At 43.0% G+C, this 11,826-nt stretch overlaps 4 protein-coding genes across 4 annotated transcripts; 1 reads left to right on the top strand and 3 right to left on the bottom strand.

Moving 5' to 3' along the window:
• Positions 1–5: 5 nt before the first annotated feature.
• On the bottom strand, positions 6–1,871 carry L201_002466 (uncharacterized protein; the record flags this gene model as incomplete). Its single annotated transcript, XM_066218242.1, has 3 exons — positions 6–262; positions 321–748; positions 820–1,871. The coding sequence occupies 3 exons, from the start codon at positions 1,869–1,871 to the stop codon at positions 6–8; spliced, it is 1,737 nt and encodes a 578-aa protein (XP_066074339.1).
• A 774-nt stretch (positions 1,872–2,645) lies between these two features.
• Positions 2,646–7,510, bottom strand: L201_002467 (uncharacterized protein; the record flags this gene model as incomplete). Its single annotated transcript, XM_066218243.1, has 17 exons — positions 2,646–2,706; positions 2,790–3,268; positions 3,321–3,496; positions 3,553–3,670; positions 3,790–3,900; positions 3,948–3,981; positions 4,037–4,110; positions 4,161–4,177; positions 4,232–4,242; positions 4,306–4,564; positions 4,625–4,796; positions 4,873–4,920; positions 4,972–5,320; positions 5,372–6,558; positions 6,717–6,823; positions 6,893–6,956; positions 7,034–7,510. 17 exons carry the CDS (start codon positions 7,508–7,510, stop codon positions 2,646–2,648), a joined length of 3,744 nt encoding a protein of 1,247 aa, XP_066074340.1.
• A 718-nt stretch (positions 7,511–8,228) lies between these two features.
• Positions 8,229–10,473, bottom strand: L201_002468 (dihydroxy-acid dehydratase; the record flags this gene model as incomplete). Its single annotated transcript, XM_066218244.1, has 8 exons — positions 8,229–8,242; positions 8,305–8,637; positions 8,687–9,055; positions 9,108–9,297; positions 9,567–9,895; positions 9,937–10,076; positions 10,181–10,257; positions 10,321–10,473. 8 exons carry the CDS (start codon positions 10,471–10,473, stop codon positions 8,229–8,231), a joined length of 1,605 nt encoding a protein of 534 aa, XP_066074341.1.
• Positions 10,474–10,973: 500 nt separating this feature from the next.
• Positions 10,974–11,825, top strand: L201_002469 (uncharacterized protein; the record flags this gene model as incomplete). Its single annotated transcript, XM_066218245.1, has 5 exons — positions 10,974–11,022; positions 11,079–11,312; positions 11,365–11,400; positions 11,461–11,600; positions 11,652–11,825. 5 exons carry the CDS (start codon positions 10,974–10,976, stop codon positions 11,823–11,825), a joined length of 633 nt encoding a protein of 210 aa, XP_066074342.1.
• Between the last annotated feature and the right edge of the window lies 1 nt (position 11,826).

The raw sequence follows: 11,826 nt of genomic DNA on the forward strand, positions 1-11,826 counted from the left end.
CTACTCTAAGATCTGTAAGGTTCGTTATTATACCAGATCTTTGCATCTGTCATTTCAAGATAACCACCTTCAAGATGATTAGGTGGGCAAGCGGGTTTCGAGTTATTTCCTGACCAAATGCCATTACAACCTGGCAAGTATTGAATGGGGTTGAGCTCTCCTACATCCTCATCAACAATTTGAGTTTGTAGTCTACATCCATATGTAACGTCAAGATCGATAGTTTTGTTGAGGTGAGGACAGTTTGCTGGATCATCGGCAGCTGTAATGCGTTTCCACAAGTTAGCTATCTGGCCGAAAGATTGAATAAAAGTACTTACCTGCAGCAAAATTAGTTGAGTTCATGTATCTACAATCATCTAAAACGCCTTGTAGGGTTTCTTCCTTCCAGCCATTCATAAAATCTGCATGAATACCATAACCACTTGTATCACCATTTGCTAAGACCCAAGTGACTTTTCCAGCGCCATTGAAGGGGAATTTCTGAACAGCAAAAACAGTTTCGAATTGCAATGTTATGAATTTTTTTGGGAAAGCATCTGGACATTTATTACCATTTGTACCGTCTACTGGATACGCTACGTGAGATGTGTAATCGGCGTTATCTGCATATACACCATCCCAACAACTTGGGAATTGAATGGCTTGTACTAATCCACCTGAACATGATGTTGAAGGGAATCCATGATTTTTGGAATCGGCACCATCCTCTCCCCGATAACATTGCCACCATAGAGCGCCTGTGTTACTGTTAAATGAGGGAGTCAATATTTTTTTGGTGTGCCTACGTAACAGGAGGTTCCAGTTGAGACGACTTACGCATCAGTATAATTAATACTTCTTCGCATAGGATCACCCGCTACCAAGTTGTAGTTATCTGGGAAGGGATAAATTGGGACACCTGTTGGGGCTTTTTGGAAGTAGTATAAAGAAGTTCGATCTAACGGTATTGAGGATAAAGAACCATTTGGCCATTGGTAGTATAATTCCGCAACCCAGTAAGCCGACTTATCATCTTGAACTACAGTCGTTGTGCATTTAGCTAGACTTTGCATATCTTTAGCTGAAGTTAAATTTGCTGTAAAATATGATGAACCATGAATCCTGTGTAAATGAGATGATGGTGCGTTAGGATTTACAATTGGGTCTAATCGAGTTACAGCGATTGATCTATTGGTTGTCATAACGAAATGATCGGTTGATTTTTTGCCGAATTGTGCTATATCACCTGGTTTACCGATATTTACACCACCTTGAGAAATGGTTAATGGATGTCCGCCATCTTTCGTACTTCCACTTGTAGTTCCTGATGATCCTGATGATCCAGTTAATCCAGATGAATTTTGTCCCGCATCATCATTGGACGAATGCTTTTTGGAGAAGACAGCTGCACAAACAGCGATCACGATTGCAATTGCTAATATCAAAGCCACTAAACATCCCCACCACCATCTTCTACCTCTTGTTGTGGATGGATACCACCATCTTTGCTTCTTTCTAGGCGGATACTGTCCATATTTCTCGTTTATCTGAGGTGGTGGAGGTGGTAGTTGGGAATGATCTACTATATTATCATTTTGATATGTAGGTTGATCAGGTGTCAATGAATACCTTTGCTGATCAGGTCTAGGTGGTAAAGGAGGTGCTGCACCCTTTGGAATGGGTTCTTCCAGAGAACCGTTGTTGGGGTATGATGGTACAGGTTTTCTTCGACCAGCAGGTACAGGTCTAGGTGGAAGTGGTGGTGGTACAAAATTCGAAGGGCCAGCCAAAGATGTTGAAGGTCCTTCTTGATGTCCATCCGTTGACGAAGACGGCGATGTGCCTGGAGTCGAGAATGGGTCGTTTCGATTTTGGAGTGCCAGACTCATATTGTTTGATTCGCTTTGCTTTGCTACTTTGACCTTGTATCAAACAAGAGTGTGATCTCCCCGTATCTAAGATATATATGATACGTTGAGCAAAGAGATTGACTGAAACGACCAAAGCGACACACAAAGAGGACCAAGCAATGGAGTTATCAGAACAACGTCAATGGGACGAAGAATGCTGCAAAGAATTATTGACGAGGATGCATACATGAATGAGGACCGATACAGCATATGTACTATTCAACGTGGGAAGATACGGGTATCGACAGCAATTTTTTGTCAGGTTTGACGGGTTATCAAGAAAAACCTTGACATTCCCTTGATGTAGGGATTTTAACCTTTGCGGCGCACGCAAGACACCTTCATCGAAGAATAATGCTTCCATTGGGTTGGTTTCTGCTTTTATGCAACAGGAAGAAAGCAGGAGGCTAACGTTAATTATGTTACTTCCGCTTTAGGTCAGGTTGGAGAGAAGAAGAATGAGGAATTCTCAGGGATAAGCTGTACACGCTAAGCCACTCATATCACATCTCATACAACTACCATTCACTCGGCGCCAAGGCGTGTTATAAGGTTGTTTACGTAACACATAATCATGTCTACATCAGGCAGTTTGGATCTTTGGAATCCGATACCATAGATATGTACGTCCTGCTTTGCTAGTTTATTTTGGTACAACAACATCTATAAATATAGTTTGTCCACATCAATCCCCTGAAAATGTCTGAATGCTTCGCCTTTTCGTGGCAATAACCCCCTATGTTTCCACTATATTTACACTCTATTATGCTGTTCGAGGTGTAATCCAGATATATGGTAATTCTCCCCTAACAACCTACAGGTTTAGTCAGTGATATCAGCGCCAATTTATCGGTATCAGATCAATCCCAATCATCGAGGCGACAGAATCATACTCACGTTTTGCAGATAACGACAGTTTTGTCTAACCTGGAGATTAAGGAGAAAGTAGTGGTAATTCCAAGAGCATATCTAAGATAGTTATCTGATTCCAACACATCAACCGTAACTAGGCTTGGTAATTCACTTGATGGATCAGTAGGATCATGCGGTAGGTCCAAACCTTTGGTTTTACCCATTCTGAATCTGGCCACTAGAGGACTGGGCGTGATTTGAGGTAAAGCTGTACCTGCTCTTAACGCAGTAGAACACATACTCAATACAGCCAAGATATCGCCTAGGAAAGTGGGATCCGATAAACGGGTTCTGTCTAATAATGCTTTACGCCATGGTCTGTCGAGCTGTGTTAGAACGTGATTCAGTTGCGATAATAGCGAGAACAAATCTTGAAGGGTATCTAGCAAGGCTTTATATCGCTCTTCAGGCCATTGACCTTTTAAGGAGTATTCTCTAGCCGCAAAGGCATGTCGAGCGCCAAGCTGAAAGACGATCAGTCAAATATATTATGTGGGCAAGGCATTGAGAACTCACTTTGTTCAATTTACTTCGCCATGTGATAAGATTCTGCCGAATTCCATCATCCTCATGTAATCGATAATGATGATCATTGGCGTGCGAGAGAACATCACATAATATCGAACCTGCTGCGTTAATTGTCTGAGCATAAGATTGTCGAATTGCTCGTTTAGCCGAATATACAGGCGGGACTATCATAAAGGATCAATTCGGATTTCGAGAGAATGGGAGAATGAGATTCCCTTACTATATGAAAATACCCATGCTGCTGTGATACCTATCAGTACACAGACAAATCGCCGCCAGGCTACATCCCACCCCCATTGAGCATAGGTAAGAGGTCCAATAGTCCCATTGAAATAAGACTGCGAGAAGATCGTGAGAAAGTGAAAAATTTTACCATTGTCCAGTTACTCACATAACCTGATATGAAACTGTTTGTCAGCTATATTGACAGAACGTCGAATTTTTACTTACCGATAACCAAGCCAAATGTTACAGGCGTCATGACAGCCGTAAGCACCTGTCCAGGGAAATGAACCCGGAAGAACACAGCTATGGGGAAAGTGACAGCACAAACAGCAGCAAGCCCATACTAGAAAACTTCAGTTATACTCAAGATCAGATTTATGGTTGACTTACTGCATTACCTTGTCCTGATCCACAACCGATATACCTGTACACCCAGGTATAAGCTGGTGATCATAAAAATCAAGTGATACCCCACTCACCAAACGACCATTCCAATAAGACATCCCCAGAACGAGGCAACCACTCTACCTAGCCAAGCCACCGTTGTATCTCCCTATACGCAATATCAGCTTAGAGAATATAATACAGATGAGAAATACTCACGGAGAAGACCGCCAAAGCTAAAATGTTGTTGTGTAAGCCTTGAACCACAATATGCTAGATTCATAACTTACTCAGTTGAGCCCTATGTCAAGGCCAGGGAAGTCAGTATGATAGTCGTCCTCAATTCTCCGTCTATTTCACTCACATAATGGTGCACCAGATACCTCTATTGAAATAGTAGAATGAAGCTGACGAAGCAATAAAATTGGGTAATGTAGTCAAAGCACCTAGGATTGCAGCTTTGATAGCATACATGAAGCTTCGACTGCCAAATATGTCGGTCATTCCTGCCAAACGGGACAAGATATTGAGGACAGGATTATCGAAAGGTTTGTATTCAGGATTACGCTTCTTCGCTTCGCCGAGGAAATGACCCTCATCTTCGTTCCCTTGCGAGAATGCAGCTAAGTTATTGTTTTAGATGTCTATTCTGTCTGCTATATACCTTACCACTCAGTACTCACCGTCATTATCGTGTCCATCGTCACCATCCGTTAGATGCTTCTCTGTATGGGTATGCCTGATGTGAGCCAGTAGAGTCGACCATCGAGGGTACCAAAACCGCCGTTTCTGCCGAGACTTGTCTAATTCCTGCATTTGTCGCAAAAGAGCAAGCAGAGCTTCGGTAAATTCGATCTGCAAGGAATATATTCCATATCAGTATCTTTTCGCGGAGGATCGCGTGTTCAGTTGAAATAGCAGTGGCGCTTACTAAATGGTATTGAGCCACAAAGTTCTGGAAAAGACCTCTGAAATGAGTCTGCAGTAGTGCGTCAGTGACAATAGTTTGCGGCAAAGACTAAACTCTCACTTTATCATGACCGTGTATACTGTCGTCAGCCGGATGATTTGGGTCAAAAAGGTGACGATATGGTTTAATCACTTCCACTCTCACTGTCGTGAAGGTATCTAACGCAGCTTGAAGTTCGTTGGTTACCAGCAACAAATCGTTGATGGTTTCGGTGACCTTTTCATCGCTCGACCCATTGGCAGGTATTTTCTCTTTATGGCGATGTATGAGTTTTGGGATCACCCTACGATCTCGGTTCAAATTGGTGATCCAAGCAGTCGAAGCAGAAAGAGCGGCTTCGCAGGCTTTGATTACTGGAAGACATCCTCGAGCCAGGATGTAGAGCTGTTCCAAGACATGTTCGGTATCGCTTTATAGACAGTATATCAGCATCGATTGAGTGTTTCAATGAAGAACTTACGTAGCAAAGGCTCGTTCGATGTCCATATATCTTGTACTCTCATATACTCCAACAGGTTGTTGTATCTTCCTCAAATGATCCAGAAGTGATATGTGACTACCTTTATCCCTGTTTAGTGCACTGTTCGAACCACTCCTTCTCATGAAAGAGGCAAAGTGCAATTTCTTTCCACTGAAGTAAGAGTTTCTCTCGTGAGCTAGATTATCTGTTGAATCTTCGTGATCGATTGGAGGAGTCACTGTTCCGTCTAGATTGGCTGCGTCATCCGCCAAACTTGCTCTTCTACTGTCTTCTGCTATACTTTCGTTTCTCATTGAACCGGGTCTTGAAGTCGGACGAGACTGACTGACTTTGTATGCTGACCATGCTGATGAATCCAAATGCGTATGTCTGGCGTTGGAGACAATAACGTCAAAGAAGAAAGCCATACCACCAGATCGAGCTTGAACTAAAGCCAACAAATCGAATAAAGTTCTTAGATCTTCTCCTGACAGTCGACTATAGCTGAAATCTACATTTAAATATCTCTGTTGAACTCGTAATGGGGGTACACCAGCAAGAGACTGTAACAGCTGTTGTCTGATATCTTTACTCTTTTCGGCCCAATTGTCTAATTTTTCAGCAAATTCCTTCTCCCTCTTGGTGTCACTGGCAGCAGATAACAGATCTCCATCCTGATCCGGCGACACAGAGTTTGCTTCTTTGAACAGTGTTTCGATTGATTTCATGGCACCAGCAAGAGGATTGAGAATACCTGGAAATTTGGATTGAAATGAATGTCCAGCTGATTCGGGGAAGATGAACAAGGTGGCAAAACAGCCTAGAGCAGCTTGAATAGCCATGGGCAGAAAGAACAGAAGACCGGCGGTATACAGGTTGTATGGGTAGAAGACAGCAGTAGTCAAACCGATATCGATAAGGATACACGAGAGAACAAGAGGAAAGGTTGCTGGACTAGGTTGAGTACGCAATTTCCACCATAAAGCTGCACCTGTACCAACCGATAAGAAGATCGCACATATCACCGCCGGTTTAGCTTGAAGATATGTACCGGCGTATAAGATATTCTCCTGGTAGGTGACTGGATTGCTTTCTCTCAAGTACGCATACTTGGCTTCTGCTGCTGCGACTTTTGCAGGATCTGTAGTTTGCCTTGTTTTTCCTGCGATGAAAACACCTAAAGAAACCTACGAAAAGTTAGTCGCCGATCAGCATGAGATTTTAGCATGTCAAGTATCGTCAAGTGAGACTCCTAATGTCGGGCGAACCGATTCACGATAATGGACGACGAGCCCCTCGCGATCCTTCACAACTTAGGCAAAGACAGGCTGTGACAAGTACTTACCCATGCCCAAGCCAGACCATTAAAGAAAAACAAATTTAGATAAACTTCAAACTGCTGAACTACAGGTTGACTTGGCGGTAACATGAAAGCTACAATGATAGAAAAGACTGATTATCCGTTTTTAACAAGTTAGGTTAGCCTCCGCTTGTTGTCCTATCGTTAAAGCAGCAACTCACAAGCAGCCTTGCCCATTGCTCTTTCTACGGGTATTATGAGCAGCAACACCAATCCAACCCAACTCTACAATGGATAGCTTCTGTGTTAGCGATAATTTTTACATCAACAACATTGCTATTGCTAGGCAGATTAGAACATACCGCGAACCACCCTCTGGCAACGGGTTTCATGTTTTTCCAAGTCAATTTCGGCTCGATCCATGAGAACCACCTATGACTCAATACCTTTCTCGCTCTCAATTCACCTAACAACATAATTGTATTCAACCAGCTTTTCTGTTTAGGATTGTCTTTCACCTTCTCTTGCAACGCATTGATCGAATTGTCGCCCGCGTGAGATGTGGTTGGACGGTCTGGCATTGTAGTATCGTCTCTATTATCATCATCTCCCAAAGCAAATGAGGCATGTTTCGTGCGATGGGGCGAATGATCTCTACATTTTCGTGCTGGAGAAGGATGTCGTTGGTTAGAAGATGTTGATGATGACTCTGCTGCAGTTGAAGTTGCAGTTGGAGAGAATCTAGAAGGATGAGAGGATTCAGGAGTATTATCCGGTGTTGTTATTATATGGATTTCAGGTGCCTGGGATGATGGACCAGGATCGTCTTGATGAGGCATTATGGCCTAGTTGTTATTGAGACGCTGATTATACACAATGATGATACAAAATATAATGTTCAGAAATACAGCTATTCACAAGTGAGAGGGATGGAATAAATGATAAATTTCGAAATACCAGGTCGTCACTCCCAGAATATGTGAGTCATAAAATGTTGAAAAAGTTTGTTTGGATCAAAATACATGTTAGATCTATGATATTTGTACAATGACCGCTTGTTTTACTGCTGCCCTGAATTTCCCCACATTTCTTTGCCCTGATTCCAGTCCTTCTGAAATTTAATCAATCATTCATATGTTTTCGCCTATATATAAAATCGATAATCCCAGTAGACTTACTTCATGCATCGTGATTTACATATACTGTACGACCGCTAATGCGCCGACAGATGTACTGTACCGTAGAACCGATCTTAACAATCTCACATCTGGGCTGCCGATGATCTCCCTCTTGACATCTTCGAGGCATTCGTATCTCAAATTTCTCAACCTCCTACTCTTTCGATTCGTTCAAGGCCGCTTTCACCTCTGCTCGGCTTTGATTAGATTTGGTACACGATTCCCGCATCGTGGTTGTATTACCTATCGCTATCATATTTGGCTAATATATCGATGTTGTCGGTTTCATGATTTGGGAGTACGGTGTTGCCCATTGTAGCATAAGTGTCTGGCGTCAGGCTCATGCATGCAATATGAAATATACAAAAGGGTATTACAACTATGCGTCGGTAACTGTTTAGAATGGTAATTATCAGCATACCGGTGAAACTAATGATAATCATAGGAACACTTACCACAACCGTGAGAAGCATCGGTAACAAGTTTAGCATATTTGTAAAGAGTACCTTTGTTGACCTTGAGAGGTGGTGCTGTCCAAGCAGCTTTTCTTCGTGCCATTTCCTCGTCAGAAACGTTAACATTAAGGGTATTTGCGACGGCGTCAATATCGATAATATCACCATCTTGTACAAGAGCAATTGGACCACCAACTTGTGCTTCTGGTACGACATGACCGACAACGAAACCGTGGGAACCACCACTAAATCGTCCATCAGTAAGACAAGCGACATCATAACCAAGACCAGCACCCATGATCAAACTGGTTGGCTTGAGCATTTCAGGCATACCTAAATGAGTCGATTAGCGAAGGTCAAGGACAATGTCGACTCGGCTCACCAGGTCCACCTTTAGGACCGAGATATCTCAATACGACAACGGTCTTTTCTCCTTTTTTGATTTCACCAGCTTCTACAGCCTTAACAAAGTCTTCTTCTACATCGAATGCTCGACATTTACCAGTAAATCGTAAACCTTCCTTTCCGGTAATTTTGGAAACAGCACCTCCGGGAGCGAGGTTACCTCTGAGAATTCTAAGATGCCCAGTTTCTTTAATTGGGTTGCTGACTGGTCGGATAATCTGTTGACCTTCCCATTTTTTTCCGTGTTTCTCGAACCATCGATCACAGTTTTCTCCCAATGTCTTACCAGTGACGGTCAAGCCTTCACCAGTCATGTAGCCATGTTTAATAAGGAAGTGAATGACGTCTGAAAAGTGGGTCAGCTATTGGTGATGATTTCATTGCGAAAGCTGACTTACTTGGAATACCACCAATTGTGTGGATATCCTCCATGACGTATTTTCCACTTGGTTTAAGATCAGCAAGAAGAGGTGTTCGATCTGAGACAGCTTGGAAATCATCAATAGTGAGAGTGATACCGACAGAGTGGGCGATGGCGATGAGATGGAGGACAACGTTGGTAGAACCACCAAGTGCCATTGTAAGAACCTGAATATCAGCAAGGTTATCGACAGGTTGAACTCACCATAGCGTTCTCGAATGCCTCTCTGGTCATGATTTGCCTTGGGAGTATATTCTTTTCAAGCAAGTTTCGCATTACTCCACCAATAGAGTCACATTCAGCTAATTTCTCGGGGTATTCGGCAGGGGATGAAGAGGAACCTGGTATTGTCATACCGAGAGCTTCGGCACAGGATGCGATGGTGTTGGCAGTGTACATCTAACTGTCAGCGATGTACATGACACGATAAACTCACTCCTCCGCATGCTCCTGCACCAGGACATGAGTTTCTGACGGTGTTGTATCTAGTCTTTTCAGCTTCTTCGGTTTGACCTTCTTGCAGGTATCTACCATAACTTTGGAAAGCGGATACAATATCTAAAGTTTCACCATTACAGTGTCCAGGTTTGATTGTACCACCGTAAACCATCAATCCTGGTCGGTTAAGACGACCAAGAGCGATCAAAGTACCAGGCATGTTTTTGTCACAACCAGGAATGACAACGGAACCATCAAGCCAATGTCCACCACAAACACTTTCTACGGAGTCGGCGATGAGATCACGAGATTGAAGGGAATAAGACACTAAAACTTGTCAGCTCGTGGTAGATATAATGCTAACTCACTTCCTGAAGTACCCATACTGATACCATCGGAGACAGCGGGTGTACCGAATTGATATCCAATGAGACCAGCTTCGCCGAGCGATTTCTTCACTCTCTGACCAAGAGCTAAGATATGGCCGTTACAAGGATTACCTTCGTACCTAGGGGTTTGTCAGCTTTGACGTGAACAGACTGATTCATCGGCCAATGAGATCTACCAGCGCAATCTGCCCGATCTTCCGAGATACAGGAAATATATACGTACCATACACTGGCCACACCGACCATAGCCTTTTTTAAGTCATCATCTGTGTTGACCCCATCTGTAGCATACAGCATTGCCTATAAAAAGACCAATATCAGCTTGAGGGAAGAAGTTGCTGATTATTTGACAAGCAAACATACCTGAGAAGCACCTTGAGATTTTGGTTCGGTGATAGTTCTTGAATGTCTGTTTATGGCTTCTGCCGCTGGTCGAGCTGCAGAGGTGTGCATAGCTCTAGCTGCACAGCTAGTAGCGGCGCATGCAGTTCTACAAGCTATTTGCCTAGGTAGCATTTTTGATGATGATGATAAGACCGATTAATGGATATAAAGAAAAGAAATGATTTAGGGTCAAATTGATTGGTGGTGTTTATTTTCGGCCTTTTGATGTAGTTATGGGATATATCTTGACTTTTTTTAACTCGAAAATAATCTTACCTTGTTCCGAACGATCGAGAGGGCGGTCATATCCGCTTATTGCAATATTACTATTATGTAATCAGTTAGTCTCCTTGCTCCTTGTGCCGAAAAGTACTCGAGTACTATTGCTGATTATCCCCTTCCCCTTCCAATCACCAAACATTACTACTGTACCTATTTAGTATTTACGACAGTGACGAATACGCGATAACGCTCTCTCCTAATTCCTTCAATGAGCAACTCTCCTACTTTGGTAACATATACTGCTTCTCCTAGTACTCTATTGAAAGTTCTATCGTCATATCGCACTGAAGCACATCTGTATTCTTCAATAAAAGTAAAGCGGTAATCGCAATTGACTTACTCAAGGCGAAATGGTCTGGAGAACAACGCTTGTGACCCTGTCAACCTGTTTCCTTCTCGGTAAGTCCGCGAAAACTGTATCGGTAGAAATAATATACTCATTTTATTTTCCACAGGAACTACTTTTACGCATTGGATCGCGGACCATAATGTCCTATGGCGCTCGCCGGTCACTCCGGATGCTCTGGTGACGTCCATTAAATATTATTCTTACTTAAGTGATGCGCCAGAAGGCCTAGGATGGGTATATATAGCTATAGGGATAGTAGCTTTGCTGAGTACAGGAGGAAGAGCTGTCAAGGGCTACAGAGGTCAAGGTGGTGAAGTACTCTTTGATGGAGGAAGTATTGGTAAGTCTGACACAGGTTTGGATAGCGCTAACCTGCGTAGTCCTCTGGGCAGCAATTGCCTACACCCAGATAGCTGATGTATATCCTAGTAAGTAATTGTTGCCTCAGAGGAATTTCCTTAAATCCTAATATACCCCTCTTTGAGTAGCTATCAAACGGATCCCTTCACCCGTACCCACCTCCTTGATAGAGCACAAGTCATATCCAGATTTAGTCACTGCGGTTCGTGATCTCGCTACAAACAACATCATGACCGCTGTCATGCTAACTGGTATCATGTTGCTTCAAGTGAGTCATGTTTCTTCTACGTTGTATATGATCATTGACCATGATACTCAGGCCGGGCGATATTACTCAAAACGAGCTGTGGGGGAGTTACCACCTTCAATAGACGTTTCGACTTCTTCTACTCCCGCCAGAGCTGCATCACCAGATAATGAACCCATAAGACGCTCCGGAACTCCTTTCCGTGAGCTAACCGAAGAAGAGGCGATCGAGTTGAACAGTAGATAAA

The sequence above is a fragment of the Kwoniella dendrophila genome, chromosome 3, assembly GCF_036810415.1.
Source record: "Kwoniella dendrophila CBS 6074 chromosome 3, complete sequence".
Lineage (NCBI taxonomy): Eukaryota > Fungi > Basidiomycota > Tremellomycetes > Tremellales > Cryptococcaceae > Kwoniella > Kwoniella dendrophila.